The sequence below is a fragment of the Coccinella septempunctata genome, chromosome 7 (assembly GCF_907165205.1).
Source record: "Coccinella septempunctata chromosome 7, icCocSept1.1, whole genome shotgun sequence".
Lineage (NCBI taxonomy): Eukaryota > Metazoa > Arthropoda > Insecta > Coleoptera > Coccinellidae > Coccinella > Coccinella septempunctata.
In genome coordinates, this window is record NC_058195.1 from 20,748,694 (window position 1) to 20,765,563 (window position 16,870).

Below are 16,870 nucleotides of genomic sequence, written 5' to 3' on the forward strand. Positions count from 1 at the left end.
AGTGAAGTTCTTCTTTTCCTTCTTCAGAATATAAACATTAATGGATATCTGGTTTTGTTTTTCAAAGTTGGGTATCTGTTCCATTGTCATCGGAAATTGAATACCTTTCAACTTCAAAATTGTGGAATAATGAGGATACTTGGATAATCGTTGGGGGTCCTTCTCAACAGGGTGTAATGCAGCCATTACAGACCATGCGAAACATGCTTCATCATCGTTTTTCACATTGATACAAGCCTCTTTCCGTTTTATTTGAGGAGGAAGTTCTATGTATGAGCTTCCAAGTTGGGGTGTGAACTTGTTTATATTCACCCCTAGGTTAACAACATTAACCAGAGCCCATCCGCTATCACGTTCTTGGAATTCCTCAAGATCTTTGAGAATTGATACCAAGACATTTCTATTGAACCATTCAGTAATATTCGTGTCTCGGTAAATAGGTGAATTGGATGTTGTGAAGTATTTATATTCCTTTTGAATTTTATTGGCTGTTATAATCTGAAACTCTCCACAAAACACTATATTGACCTTAACAGCTTCATCCTTCTTCAATGCATTCAGAATTCTTCGACGAAATATAGCTTCACAGTCCATCAAAAAAGCCTTAGGCTCCTTATGTTTCAGGTTACTAATCACACCAGTTCTTATTCTCGAGTCGAATGCTGATAATGAATCATTCCAATGGACTCTCTTCCAAGCAGTTTCCTTTCGTCTACTCAGACCTGCACCAATTCGTTGTTGTTGTTTGAATTGTTGTTTTAATGATTTTATAGAACGGATCTGAGCTTCGAGTTGCTGTTTTCCTTCAATTGAAGTACAACCTGGCAATTCCCGATACAGTTTTCTTATTGCTCTCGTACATTCCTTTATACCTTTTATTGCATGCTCATTATCAGATGTAGTGATAAATAAAGCCACTAACGACTTTATTAGTCGAAGACAATTCTCTATGTTGAACATTTTAGATACAACTGAAACAAAATATCCATGTCAACATTTTAAATATTCTCAAAATCGGATACAACACACGAAAATAGCCGAAGATTTCCGAAGATAGCCGCAGATTTCCGAAAATAGCCGAAGATTACCGAAGATACAAAACTTACGCAAGAACGGATATTAAGCGGATGCGAAGTGAATATAAAGCGAGTACACAACACAGTTAAGCTGTCAGCTACAATACAGTTTCAGGCAGCTGAGCAGGCAGCTTTAAAACAGCTTCAGACAGACAGCTAAGCAGACAGCTTCAGACAGCTTCAACACAGCTCCAGGCAGCTAAGCTGACAGCTTCAGCACAGCTCCAGACAGCTTCAGCACAATTCCAGACAGCTAAGCTGACAGCTGTTACAAAGGGTATAAGCGGATACAAAGTGGATGTATGACTCATGCTTTTCTGATAAATATTGAAACTAATAATTTTATATTTTAATTAATAACATATATCCCAAGCATTCACATGCAATAATTCATATCAGTCTTCAAGTCTTCAATTTAATTTGCTTGCAACAATTTTGTGATTAAAACACAGAGATAAGAAGATTGGTCTCAGAGAAGTCCTTGGACTCAGTAAATCTCCATATAAACTGCCATCTATAATAAATATTTATATAGTTAAATAATGAGAGATTCAACGGCTTCTCCGGCTTCTTGGACTTACGTAAATCTATGAGATGATATAATTTTATCTAAAGATTTTTTCTGGATAACAGATACCTACTATTTTCATATTATCAATAAATCTATCGAGGTCAACCAGGCGGTTCTTTAATAGCCATCGCATGCAACAATTTTCCTACTTACACATATATACCTAGTATATGGCAGATGACAGCCCACTTTTCAGATGGGTCTTACAGACATCTCAATACTGATACTTGACCCTCGTAAGAGTTCTCTAGTGTGCTTTCGTTAATCGTCGTCCACCCTTTTATACCGCTTAAGCAGAACCTCTATCGAAATCTATATGAACATAATCTGAATGTTTTATATCCATGCGGCCCCTCAGGATTCTAAGACACTATACAGAGGTCTGAGGTTTAGATTATTATCATATAGAAAGATTGATTTTAATTGATAATATGGTGAGATATATTAGAATATGTACATATAAACATGAAATACATAAGTACTTACGTGGTATGATAGGTTGATGAGTTGAGATTGAAAGTTATGGATTTTTTCAATAGGAGGAACAGTCCCTACGATCAGATAGGAGAACTGGAAAAAAAACATTTATTTAGCCTTTATGAATTCAAGAAGATGTGCTAAGCAATAATGAAAATACCGCATAATTTTCATACGTAAGTTTATTCTATTATCAGCAGATCGAATGAAGGTATCATGTCCATGTAAAATGAAAAATTTCTTAGTCCAGATTTTCTCTTCATCCTGCGATATCTCCGAAATCATGCATTTTAGAGAAAAACGAAATCAAAAATCACCCCCTTCACCCCCTGTCGATTTACCACCTAATGAATAAGATGACAAAGTTTCAAAATCATAACATGTCCTGCGTATTTATTCTGATAATAATGAATGCAAGAGCTCTGCAAGCACTGTCAAGTTTTTGGGCGTGTTTTTGGAATACAACCTGAAGTGGGATGCTCATATCGGTCACGTGAGCAAAAAAATCAATTGTGCTAACTATGCTATCTCTCGAGTAAAACATACTTTGCCTCTTGATGTAGTTCTGAGTGTTTACTACAGTATGGTCTATACCCATCTCTCTTACAACGTGATACTCTGGGGTAATGCGGCGCAAAGCAGGAGAATTCTGATTGCACAGAAGCGTGTATTACGCGACATATTTGGGTTACATCGTTTGGACTCCTGTAAACCCATCTTTATAAAACACAAAATTTGAACTTTTCCGTGTATTTATATTTTGAATGTTCTTTTGTTTATCAAGAATAATTTTGCAAGTATGAATAAAAACTCATCCTATCATAATTATGCAACCAGGTCTTCCAACCTGTTGAGTATTCCAAAGCATAGAACGAATAAATTTGAAATGTATGTAAAATACCAGGGCATCCAATTTTTTAATCATCTTCCTAGAGTTGTGCAGGACTTAAACTTTAAATCATTTAAGAAGTATCTAAAGGAGCTATTGGTTTTAAAGGCTTATTATTCCATAGATGAATTTATGACTGACACCAATTTGAGCTACTCTCATTGAATCTATGTAATGTCATTTGTATTTAACCTGTCTTTTTTATATGTACTAATGTATGTATTCGTTTATTTATTTATTTTTCTTTCATAGAACTTTTATGTTCTTTCGTATATTCATTATTGTTCTATTTATGTATATGCATATATGACTTGTCCTATACACATCAATGTTTGTGTCTTTTGGATCAATAAATGCTATTTCTATTTCTATTTCTATTTCTATTTCTAATCAGTTTGTCACCCCCCACTATTCAAATTCGTCTATAATATTCATATCATACGATACCCAGAAATGAATAGAATTATTCTAAGTCCTGATTTTTTTCATCATCCTGCGATATCTCCGAAATCATGCATTTTAGAGAAAAACTAAATCAAAAATCACCCCCTTCACCCCCGTCGATTTACCACCTAATGAATAAGATGACAAAGTTTCAAAATCATATCTAATCAGTTTGTCACCCCCCACTTTTCAAATTCTTCTATAATATTCATATCATACGATACCCAGAAGTGAATAGAATTATTCTAAGTCCTGATTTTTTTCTTCATCCTGCGATATCTCCGAAATCATGCATTTTAGAAAAAAACTAAATCAAAAATCACCCCCTTCATCCCCTGTCGATTTACCACCTAATGAATAAGATGACAAAGTTTCAAAATCATATCTAATCATTTTATCACCCCCGCCCCCCACTATTCTAATCCGACTATAATATTCAAATCATACGATACCTAGAAGTGAATAAAATTGTTCTAAGCACTGATTTTTTCTTCATCCTGTGATATCGCCGAAATCATGCATTTTAGGAAAAAATAAATCTAAAATCAACATCCCCCTCCCCCGGATTTAACATCCACTAATAATTATTGTAACAAAGTTTCAAATCATATTATCTTCCCATTCTACCATCTCTAAGATAAGATTAACAAAAAATAAATCTCGTCTTACTCACCACTCACCTAGAAATGTTTTTTTTTCACGATTTCGTAACAATAGAACGCAACTAATCGAAACCCTGCGAACGAATGAAGAATTGATACAATACTGGCTGTATTTATATTCTCTCAAGCTGCCCTTAGTTTGAACAATGAAAATGATACCTGTTTGAAGACGATTTTGACGCGAATTCATGAAAGAACGATCCATCTAAATTCGATATCCTATTTAATTTCGAATTAATTTTAGGTTGTGAGGTATCCTGGAGTATATCACTGCTCCTTCACAACCATCCGGAAGGTATTTTAATTTTTTCATATTGATTTATTTAGGTTTAATCGGAAAATACTGTTCATTAAAGCTCCAATATTGTAGCCATTGGTATGTGTATATGCGCTCACGGGATACAAGGCACAAGGTTCACGATCTATCCAACGACACTTTCTTGTCCAGACCTGTCTGTAACTTGAATCCCGTTAGCGCATATACACATACCAATGGCTACAATATTGGAGCTTTAATGAACAGTATTTTCCGATTAAACCTAAATAAATCAATATGAAAAAATTAAAATACCTTCCGGATGGTTGTGAAGGAGCAGTGATATACTCCAGGATACCTCACAACCTAAAATTAATTCGAAATTAAATAGGATATCGAATTTAGATGGATCGTTCTTTCATGAATTCGCGTCAAAATCGTCTTCAAACTGGTATCATTTTCATTATTCAAACTAAGGGCAGCTTGGGAGAATATAAATAGGGCCAGTATTGTATCAATTCTTCATTCGTTCGCAGGGTTTCTAGGTGAGTAAGACGAGATTTATTTTTTGTTAATCTTATCTTAGAGATGGTAGAATGGGAAGATAATATGATTTGAAACTTTGTTACAATAATTATTAGTGGATGTTAAATCCGGGGGAGGGGGATGTTGATTTTAGATTTATTTTTTCCTAAAATGCATGATTACGGCGATATCACAGGATGAAGAAAAATCAGTGCTTAGAACAATTTTATTCACTTCTAGGTATCGTATGATATGAATATTATAGAAGAATTTGAATAGTGGGGGGTGAAAAACTGATTAGATATGATTTTGAAACTTTGTCATCTTATTCATTAGGTGGTAAATCGACAGAGGGTGAAGGGGGTGATTTTTGATTTAGTTTTTCTCTAAAATGCATGATTTCGGAGATATCGCAGGATGAAGAAAAAAATCAGGACTTAAAATAATTCTATTCACTTCTGGGTATCGTATGATATGAATATTATAGAAGAATTTGAATAGTGGGGGGTGAAAAACTGATTAGATATGATTTTGAAACTTTGTTATCTTATTCATTAGGTGGTAAATCGATTGGGGGTGTAGGGGGTGATTTTTGATTTAGTTTTTCTCTAAAATGCATGATTTCGGAGATATCGCAGGATGATGAAAAAAATCAGGACTTAGAATAATTCTATTCATTTCTGGGTATCGTATGATATGAATATTATAGACGAATTTGAATAGTGGGGGGTGACAAACTGATTAGTTATGATTTTGAAACTTTGTCATCTTATTCATTAGGTGGTAAATCGACAAGGGGTGAAGGGGGTGATTTTTGATTTCGTTTTTCTCTAAAATGCATGATTTCGGAGATATCGCAGGATGAAGAGAAAATCTGGACTAAGAAATTTTTCATTTTACATAGACATGATACCTTCATTCGATCTGCTGATAATAGAATAAACTTACGTATGAAAATTATGCGGTATTTTCATTATTGCTTAGCACATCTTCTTGAATTCATAAAGGCTAAATAAATGTTTTTTTTCCAGTTCTCCTATCTGATCGTAGGGACTGTTCCTCCTATTGAAAAAATCCATAACTTTCAATCTCAACTCATCAACCTATCATACCACGTAAGTACTTATGTATTTCATGTTTATATGTACATATTCTAATATATCTCACCATATTATCAATTAAAATCAATCTTTCTATATGATAATAATCTAAACCTCAGACCTCTGTGTAGTGTCTTAGAATCCTGAGGGGCCGCATGGCTATAAAACATTCAGATTATGTTCATATAGATTCCGATAGAGGTTCCGCTTAAGCGGTATAAAAGGGTGGACGACGATTAACGAAAGCTAACTAGAGAACTCTTACGAGGGTCAAGTATCAGTATTGAGATGTCTGTAAGACCCATCTGAAAAGTGGGCTGTCATCTGCCATATACTAGGTATATATGTGTAAGTAGGAAAATTGTTGCATGCGATGGCTATTAAAGAACCGCCTGGTTGACCTCGATAGATTTATTGATAATATGAAAATAGTAGGTATCTGTTATCCAGAAAAAAATCTTCAGATAAAATTATATCATCTCATAGATTTACGTAAGTCCAAGAAGCCGGAGAAGCCGTTGAATCTCTCATTATTTAACTATATAAATATTTATTATAGATGGCAGTTTATATGGAGATTTACTGAGTCCAAGGACTTCTCTGAGACCAATCTTCTTATCTCTGTGTTTTTATCACAAAATTGTTGCAAGCAAATTAAATTGAAGACTTGAAGACTGATATGAATTATTGCATGTGAATGCTTGGGATATATGTTATTAATTAAAATATAAAATTATTAGTTTCAATATTTATCAGAAAAGCATGATTCATACATCCACTTTGTATCCGCTTATACCCTTTATAACAGCTGTCAGCTTAGCTGTCTGGAACTGTGCTGAAGCTGTCTGGAGCTGTGCTGAAGCTGTCAGCTTAGCTGCCTGGAGCTGTGTTGAAGCTGTCTGAAGCTGTCTGCTTAGATGTCTGTCTGAAGCTGTTTTAAAGCTGCCTGCTCAGCTGCCTGAAACTGTATTGTAGCTGACAGCTTAACTGTGTTGTGTACTCGCTTTATATTCACTTCGCATCCGCTTAATATCCGTTCTTGCGTAAGTTTTGTATCTTCGGTAATCTTCGGCTATTTTCGGAAATCTGCGGCTATCTTCGGAAATCTTCGGCCATTTTCGTGTGTTGTATCCGATTTTGAGAATATTTAAAATGTTGACATGGATATTTTGTTTCAGTTGTATCTAAAATGTTCAACATAGAGAATTGTCTTCGACTAATAAAGTCGTTAGTGGCTTTATTTATCACTACATCTGATAATGAGCATGCAATAAAAGGTATAAAGGAATGTACGAGAGCAATAAGAAAACTGTATCGGGAATTGCCAGGTTGTACTTCAATTGGAGGAAAACAGCAACTCGAAGCTCAGATCCGTTCTATAAAATCATTAAAACAACAATTCAAACAACAACAACGAATTGGTGCAGGTCTGAGTAGACGAAAGGAAACTGCTTGGAAGAGAGTCCATTGGAATGATTCATTATCAGCATTCGACTCGAGAATAAGAACTGGTGTGATTAGTAACCTGAAACATAAGGAGCCTAAGGCTTTTTTGATGGACTGTGAAGCTATATTTCGTCGAAGAATTCTGAATGCATTGAAGAAGGATGAAGCTGTTAAGGTCAATATAGTGTTTTGTGGAGAGTTTCAGATTATAACAGCCAATAAAATTCAAAAGGAATATAAATACTTCACAACATCCAATTCACCTATTTACCGAGACACGAATATTACTGAATGGTTCAATAGAAATGTCTTGGTATCAATTCTCAAAGATCTTGAGGAATTCCAAGAACGTGATAGCGGATGGGCTCTGGTTAATGTTGTTAACCTAGGGGTGAATATAAACAAGTTCACACCTCAACTTGGAAGCTCATACATAGAACTTCCCCCTCAAATAAAACGGAAAGAGGCTTGTATCAATGTGAAAAACGATGATGAAGCATGTTTCGCATGGTCTGTAATGGCTGCATTACACCCTGTTGAGAAGGACCCCCAACGATTATCCAAGTATCCTCATTATTCCACAATTTTGAAGTTGAAAGGTATTCAATTTCCGATGACAATGAAACAGATACCCAACTTTGAAAAACAAAACCAGATATCCATTAATGTTTATATTCTGAAGAAGGAAAAGAAGAACTTCACTACATTGCCAACATACCTAACAAAAAATAAAATGAATAGACATATCAACTTACTCCTTATACAAGATCATTATTCAAACGATGATACTCCAGTGCGATACCATTATTTATTGATCAAAAATCTGTCTCGTCTGGTATCGAGTCAATTGAGCAAGGAAGAACATGAGAAATTCTTATGTGATAGATGTCTACGATATTTCCGGTCAGAAGAAAAACTGAAAAGTCATTCAGAGGATTGTGGAAACATGAATGAAACAGCTATAAAGATGCCTGAGATAGGAAACAATACACTCAAGTTCGAAAATCATAAAAACAAGGAGAAGGTACCTTTTATTATTTATGCAGATCTGGAGAGCATACTAAAACCTACGAACACTAAAAACAACTATCAAGAACATAAAGCTGCAGCTGTAGGATACTATGTAAAGTGTTCATATGATGATTCTCAGAGTTTTTACCGTTCTTATCGCGGTCCCAATTGCATGAAATGGTTTGCAGATGAGATGAATAAATTTGCTGGAGACGTTGACTCAGTTTTCCTATGTCCCTACGATATCGATATGACGCCAGAACAGGAAGACGAATTTCGGAAGGCAACTCACTGTCATATTTGTGAAGAAATGTTCAAACCTGAAGATAAAAAAGTAAGAGATCATAATCATCTCATCCCCGAAAAGACTTACCGTGGAGCAGCACATGAGGGATGTAATATAAATTATAAGGATAGTCACATGATTCCTGTAGTATTTCACAACCTAAGTGGATATGACGCTTATTTTCTGATACAAGATATTGTCACAAGAATGGAAGGGAAAATCGATTTGTTACCGATAACCAAGGAGAAATATATCAGTTTCACCAAACACTATGATGATTATCACATTAATTTCCGATTCATTGATAGTTTCCGATTCATGGCTTCTTCTTTAGACCAACTGGCGTCCTATTTAGAAGAGTTTCCGAACTTGAAAACACAATTTTCTGAGGAATCTGAAGAACATATCAGTCTTCTTACGAACAAAGGGGTAATGCCATATGATTATATCGATTCCCATGACCGATTCGATGAAACTTCTCTTCCACCTATTGAAGCATTCTATAACAAATTGGATGGTAGGCAATGTCCACGAAGAAGATATGAGAGAGCACAACTTGTGTGGAATAAATTTAAATGTCAGAATTTGGGTGAATACAGCGATCTCTACATGAAAACTGACATTCTATTGCTGGCTGACGTATTTGAACAATTTCGATCGAGCTGCCATAAGACTTATGGATTAGATTCTGCGCATTATTTTACTTTACCAGGATATACGTGGGATGCTATGTTGAAATATACAAAACAGGAATTAGAACATCTCACAGATGTTGATATGTTTTTGTTTGTTGAAAGAGGAATTCGGGGCGGCCTTAGTCAAGTATGTGGTAAACGACGAGCACATGCGAACAACAAGTATATACCAAACTATGATTCAACTAAACCAGAAAATTACCTCATGTACTTTGATGTTAACAATCAATATGGATGGGCAATGTCACAATGTCTACCATACGGCGGTTTTACGTGGACCGATACAAATATAAATGTCTTGCAAATTCCTGATGATGCTTCGGAGGGTTATATTTTAGAAGTCGATCTCGAATATCCTAGAGAATTGCATGATGTACACAAAGATCTTCCATTCTGTCCAGAACATTACAACTCTAAAACTAAAACACCCTGTTATGCATCTCAGCAAAACGCTAAACTTATGGCCACATTACATCAAAAGAAGAAATATATCATCCACTATAGAAATCTGAAGCAAGCATTGAAGAATGGATTGATTATAACAAAAATACATCGAGTGCTCAAGTTCAAGCAATCTACATGGCTCAAGTCTTACATCGACCTCAATACGGATCTGAGAAAGAATGCCAAAAGTGAGTTCGAGAAGAATCTCTTTAAACTGATGAACAACGCTGTTTTTGGTATGTTGTTATATCCATTCAAATTACATTCATATGAGTTCCTATACTGATATCTACATATTATTTACTTTTGTTACAGGAAAAACGATGGAGAATATTCGGAAAAGGGTTAATGTCCACCTTCCGACAAAATGGAAAGGAAGATATGGGATGGAAACCAAACCTGAATTCAAGAACTGTGTTATTTTCAATGAGAACTTGGTAGCTGTTGAAATGCAAAAGCTGCAGATCTATTTGAACAAGCCAATTTATGTGGGAATGAGTATCTTGGATTTGGCTAAAACTACTATTTATGACTTCCATTACCACTACATGAATGAAGCTTTCAGTGCTGGCTGTACCATCTTATATACTGATACCGATTCTCTTATTTATGAGGTCTCTGAAGATCCTTATGAAAGAATGAAACTTGATTGTTATGAAAGATTTGATACCTCAGATTATCCCAAGAATAATTCTTACGGTATTCCTCAAGTTAATAAAAAGGTATTAGGAATGATGAAGGATGAAAACAATGGAATACCTATGACCGATTATGTTGGTCTCAGGTCTAAACTCTATGCAGCGAAAACTTCTACGGATGATCTCAATATGAAAAAACAACAATGGGTGGAAGAAGAGTATGAAGCGGATGAAATTGAATCCATGTGTCGAAATTATGGTACCACTAAGAAAGCTAAGGGTATCAAAAAATCAATCGTTAAGAACAGAATATGTTTTGATGATTACATTGAATGTTTAGAAACATGGAAACATATAAAATTATCTCCCAAAATTTAATTCAGGCGAAGGAACATCATGTGTATTCACTGACACAGGAAAAAATATCTTTAAGTCCTGAGGACGATAAACGATGTTTGGTGACCGGAACATTCAACACTCTACCGTGGGGTCATTATTCACTCAATATACGCAAGATTGAAGAATATGATGAACCTAGGAAGAAGATTTCAATGTTGGAAAAATTGTTGACTATATGATTTAAATTTTTTTTTCAGTGATCACTCTGTTTTAATCAAACAAATATCAATGTTACTGTGAATAAAATAAATGATTTTTCTTTCACAAGGTTTCAATTAATGACTCACCATTACCCTTTCACTCATGATTTGAAAAATAAAAATGAAAGCATTCAGCTGTTCTACATTATTTGACTAGCGACATATCTCCTTATTACCACCTTAAAAAGCATGACGTATCTCTAATACCAACGCTAAGGTACCTACCTATCTATCTATCTTGTAACGCAAAAGTCCCGAGTTCGAATCCCGAAGTTAGAAAAGTACGAAACAAAATCTCGAACTCGAACCCGCTCAATCTCACACCCCTCATCGTCAAACTCATCACCCTCTCCCCCACTCTCCTCTCACCCTCTCAGACCCGCCTACTGGATGACCTTGAACGGGACAATTTTCAAAATTGACCGATTTCTGCAAAATCGACCTTAGACTTCCTTATGGGAATTTACATGTAAAAACTGCCCTTTTTGCGCTCGAACCGGTGTTGCCTATCTACTCTGGTATTTGAAATAAATTATTGACATAGGTTTCGATAATAATTCTTTTATTTTCATATGCATCCTTGAGAATTGAAAATTGCTACTGAATAATTAGCACTAGTAATTGGGATGGATTCTATTTTTTGGGAAGCTTCGCCACTCAAGCATGATTTTAGATAATGAAACTTTTGAATTTCATCAGCTTATTGTCATGAACTAATGAAATGAATAAATCTCTGAATTCAAGCCATTTTTCGTACTTTCCGCAGAAACTAGGTAACTTTAATGGTGGTTATTTGACTGGTGTTGAACTGTTTTTAATACTGGATATGCTATTAATCGATTTATTATCTGAGTCACTTAAATGCTGTTCATAGTTTAATAAAATTGATTGAATTCTAGATGTAACTTCGAAAAAACCATCTTCAAACATTTGTCTTTCCTTCTCTTCTTGCTCGTAATCACCTTCTTTAGATTTTTCATCGTACTGAACTAAATATTCAATATGACCTTGATATTCTTAAAATTGTGAATATGTTTTATCAATTGCATCTAATCTTACTCTAAATTGCAGAATAATACTATCATCTATTCGTAAATCTTGTTTTTCTAAATAATTCTTTAATTTAGTCAATGCTGCCTTGCGTCCAAATAATGAAATTGTCGGAAGGTGGATGGGAGTTGGAGGTACTCACAATTGCCTACGTGCGCTATCTCGCGACTTGGATACTTGGATTATTGTTTATTATTGCGCCTGCCTTGGTGATCGTCGTCTCCTGGGGCCTGCGTGACCGTCGTTTCCTGGTGCCTGCGTGGTCGTCGCCACCTTGTGCCTGCGTGATCGTCGTCACTCGTCACCTGCTGCCTTGTGTCCTTGTCTCGGTCGTCGCTGTTGACTCGGACCTCTCTGTTTCTCGCTTGATACGTACGATGCCTCGTGGAATTTTCCGTGCTCACTTCACTTGTTATTTCCTTTCCTGGACTATTTTCCAATCCAATCCGGTTGAATGGACCAAATTTATGGTAACTCAGGGTGGGGGATTGTTTTACCACTTCGGTACTAGATTAAAACACTCGAAATTGTAAAATGCTTTATTGAAGAGCATGTCATCTCTTCATCGCAGTGGACTGTACTCTACTGACTCGACTTGCACACTCGCGGTGCCCATCTGCCTTTTTATTACTTTTTACAATGTTGCCGGATCACTAACAATCTCTTTTCGATGATCTTGTCGAGTATTTTTGTGAATGTGAAAGTAACCAGTGAGATAGGTCTGTAGTTAGATGGTGAGTACATAGGTACCTTATTTCAAAAAAGAAGAATAACAACAGAAACTTTGAACTCTTTTGGACAAATACTCGATTCTATAATTACATTTATTGCATGGGAAAAGGAAACAGAAATCTCATCTGTTATATTCTTTAGTGTCTCACCTGAGATGTTATCGTAGCCTGGAGCTTTGCCAGATTTAATCTCATCAATGATCTGCTTAATTTTCTCTGGTGAAGTTGGCCTTATAAAGAATGAATGCTTCAGTGCTTTTTGTTTGAAAGCAGGTGTGCCTGATGTGTTTATATTATGGGCAAGACTTTTATCTACATTTATGTAGTGTTGATTGAAAATGTGTGCCATCCTCTTCGCATCCTCCCCAGTAGAACCGTCTTGATCTTGCACACATTTTATATCATTTTGGTCGTTAGTTCTGTACATTTTATTTAGAGTTTTCCATAGTTTTCCTGTGTTGTCTTTACTTCGATACCCAGATAGCACAAGACTTCTTTGAGACGTCCAAACTGAGCCTTATATTGGTCCGGACGCCTAAAGCCTCAAAAAGGCCGTCTTTAAGATGTCTGTTCTTAGACCTCTTTGAGACGTCGTACTGTTAAATCTTCAAGACGTCTGTTCTTGGACGTGTCCAAGACGTCGAACTTTCAAATCTTCAAGATGTATTATATATATATCACAAATTGAGAGTGAACGATCATCGATGATCATCACCAACCTGAAATAATAAAATATTATAGAGGCTCAATTTTCTCTATAATACCATTGAGTATTGATACTCAATGATAATAACTAAACAAATTGGAGTAGTCCTATTGATATTCTAACGTGCGTTCAAAAAAATTCGTCGTCAAGTAGGCTATGAAATTTTGAAGGCTGGTGTTCGGTGGCTGAACGTATGTCTTTCCTTGAATTACTTCATCTTCCCAAAATGTAAGCAATGATGACATTAACCTATATATCGTTATTTTGTGAGGAAAGGCACTTTTTGGAAAAAGTTACATGTAAATTTCACCCAACGTGCGAAAAGCATTCCTTTCATTGAGTGAGATGACAAGAATCCAAACAATCTGAGGCGGTTAGAAAAATTCTGCGTGAAAATTTTAACCGTCCACCATTTTCATACGTAAGAGACATGAATCTTTAATTGATCGTGGTATTATGTTTTTTTTTGTATGAAGGTTCTAGGTACTTCAGTCATATGAATAAATCACAGTAAGAATCTCAATAATATGTTTATCAATTCTCTATAAATATTGAATTGATTCAGTCATTACTGAAAATCCATGACCAAACCAAAAGAACTGAATTACATGAAAATAGCTATTGGACAATTTATTAAAATTCAACTCAGCTATAAAAAGGCATGATGTTGTCTCCTTCATAACGTTCTGCTATTAAAGTTCCATAAAAGAAAGTAGGTCCCATAGACCTATAAAACACATGGACGCGCCCTTCCAGTGAGTTTCAATAGCCACGAGTGCGGCCAACATGAGATGGAGCTAGTATGGGCAAGAAAACGTTCCTTAGAACGCCTTAGCGCTAAGCGCATACGATTTATTTCAATTTTTTTCAAATAAGGAAAATTTGAAATGAAATTTGCTTAGAAATATTTCGATAATTTATTATAAACATAATTCTTTTATTTAAGTAATTTATTTCCGAGCTATATTTGTATATTGGCGCCCGTTAGAGATACAAACAATTACCTATAATAGAATTAAAAAAATTGAATGAATATTAGTATCATTTAGATTGCGTTTAATGATCCAATTAGAACTGAAGAGCACAATTTTTGCTTTCCGCAACTATTCCTCGGAAAATACAACAGATAAGTTCATGAAAAGTTTGTGAATAAATTGATTTGAATAAAAACAATTGAGCACATTTTTAGCCAACACAATATTCTGATTTCTTGTTGGTTCAATATCGGAAAAAATATTTCATTGATCAATATTGATCAAAAGGTTGAGAAATAGACCTTACAATCAGCATACTAAGTAATTTTTCAACTAATTTCAACTAATTTTCAGGAAGCATATTTATATTTTGTCCCAATGGAAAAGCTCTCATTCTCTTCTAATCTCAAATGCTTCTTGAGTATTATTTTATCTAGATGAGAAAAGAATTAACATACATTTATTGATTTGAAATGAATAATTCAACTATGATATAATAAATCGATTAATACATTCGAAGTTACTATACCTGTGAAATTTCACTTTATCTGTCTTTTCAACTCATTTCTTACTATTTATTGTATTCTACGAGGACACCATTATTACTTTCATAATAGAAAAAGGATACGACATTCAAAGTTGATCTAAAATTGAAATTCTGAAAATTTCGATAAATACAAAGTGCAAACGAATGTTTTGCCCATACTAGCTCTATCTTATTTCGGCCGCACCCCCTCTCTGTCTGCCGTGTCCATGTGTTCAATATGTCTATGGTAGGTCCACATTTTGCCTTTGACTGATGTATACTGAACTTCCACTTTTCTTGGATGCTACAAGGTTAGGTAATCACAACCTTTTCAGTTTTCTGATAACATTTCAATCTTTATGGAAACAAATGGATATCTTTTTTTCAAAATCGGGTGGCATATGCCAACGGATACTCCAGCCACTTGAGATAAAACTTGAACAGAGGTTTGTCGAGCTTCTGTCAATGATGTTTTCATTATTGCTGAACTCTGGAGTTTTCTTCTTTGGTCGACCACTTCCTTTTTTGTTTGAACATACCTGTTTTGTCAACACATCGCAAAACAGTACAATGGAAAAATTCATACTTGATAATCTACAGCAACAAAGGCTTCTATGAAGTCGCCGGAACAGAATATTTCCATTCTCATTCAATTTTCTTTCCAATTTTGTAGTAGGAATGAATAATAAAGGCTTTTTACACGTCTGTAAAAACCATCTTTATAATTTGCTGATAATTTTAATTCAACAACAATCCAAAATGCTTAAATGACAGTTCACCTGGAAAATAGTAAAACACGAGCTAAGAATTACGTTTAGGCACGAAATATCGACGTTCAAAATTCCATAGCCTACTTGACGACGAATTTTTTTTTGAACGCACGTTATATTGATTGTAGTTTCGATTGAAGCGTCCGTAGCTTGGTGGTTTAAGCGTCTGGTCAGTATATTGCAACCGCAGGGTATTGAGTTCAATCCAGAGCTTGAGAAGAAACCTAACCTAACCTAACTTTTGTTTGTTTTTCAGGTATTCATCTAGCGAATTGACAAAATCATGTGCATCTGTTGAAGGAGACCTATAAACACCAGTTATATGCAGTTTTTCATTATCTGAAAGGCAGATGGTAACCTCCAAAACATTAACCTGTGCAATACGAGTAGTATTCTTCTGAAAATTAAAGCCCTCTCGAACATAAATCATGACTTCATCATTCTTGTTAATTTCACCCCAGTTGTGAACCATATTGTATCCCTCTATCCGAGGAGACGAGACGACTCATCACACAATCTAAAAGTCTCAGACAACACTATGCATTCGGTAAGTACTCTAATTCTACTGAGTAGTATTTTGAACTCATCTAAATTTTTTGATGCGCTTCTAATGTTTTGATGCAGTATTCTGAAACACACATCCCCCGCTCCATGAGATCTATTGTACTCATCAACACTACCAAATTCAATAGTATCCAAAGGTGTGTAGTTAATGTCTCTTATAAAAGGATCCATCAGGAAATCAAAGTACCAACAAAACAAATTGAATTCGATATAACACGGAAAGAAGCAAACAATACAATGGGAGAAAACAGAATAGAAACAAGAGCAATCTTACTTATCTATTTGACCGTGTTCTTCCTTTCTCCCTCGTTCCAAATCTCGTTCTTCCAGCAGGAACCTCCGGGATACCAATTTTGTCCGGTCTTCCTGACCTTCCCACTGAATAGTCTTCGGAGTCCTCCCTGGCACCGGCAATTCAATCTCAACAGGA

General features: G+C 35.3%; 2 protein-coding genes across 6 annotated transcripts in view; both read right to left on the reverse strand.

Annotated features, from left to right (window-relative positions):
- Positions 1-16,870, reverse strand: part of LOC123318072 (TBC1 domain family member 16) — a 443,130-nt gene that overhangs the window by 306,792 nt on the left and 119,468 nt on the right. The gene's annotated exons all lie outside the window — the stretch shown is intronic.
- On the reverse strand, positions 831-13,599 carry LOC123318077. 4 transcript variants are annotated; one of them, XM_044904775.1, is made up of 3 exons: positions 13,051-13,599; positions 2,134-2,217; positions 831-971 (listed from the first exon to the last, which is right to left on the reverse strand). In XM_044904775.1, the coding sequence occupies exons 1-2, from the start codon at positions 13,325-13,327 to the stop codon at positions 2,180-2,182; spliced, it is 315 nt and encodes a 104-aa protein (XP_044760710.1). In that variant the 5' UTR covers positions 13,328-13,599; the 3' UTR covers positions 831-971; positions 2,134-2,179. The 4 variants fall into 4 exon arrangements, with proteins under 4 accessions (XP_044760710.1, XP_044760711.1, XP_044760712.1 ...); XM_044904776.1 differs by lacking the exon at positions 831-971 and adding an exon at positions 1,500-1,590; XM_044904777.1 differs by lacking the exons at positions 831-971; positions 2,134-2,217 and adding an exon at positions 8,835-9,857.

Excerpts from the sequence above, each read along its gene's own strand:
- LOC123318077 (XM_044904774.1), bottom strand. The coding sequence starts at position 13,327 with ATGTACAGAACTAACGACCAAAATGATATAAAATGTGTGCAAGATCAA. Across the intron at positions 12,982-13,050 it reads AGGCTACGATAACATCTCAG|AATCGAGTATTTGTCCAAAA; the intron begins GTGAGACACTAA and ends ATGTAATTATAG.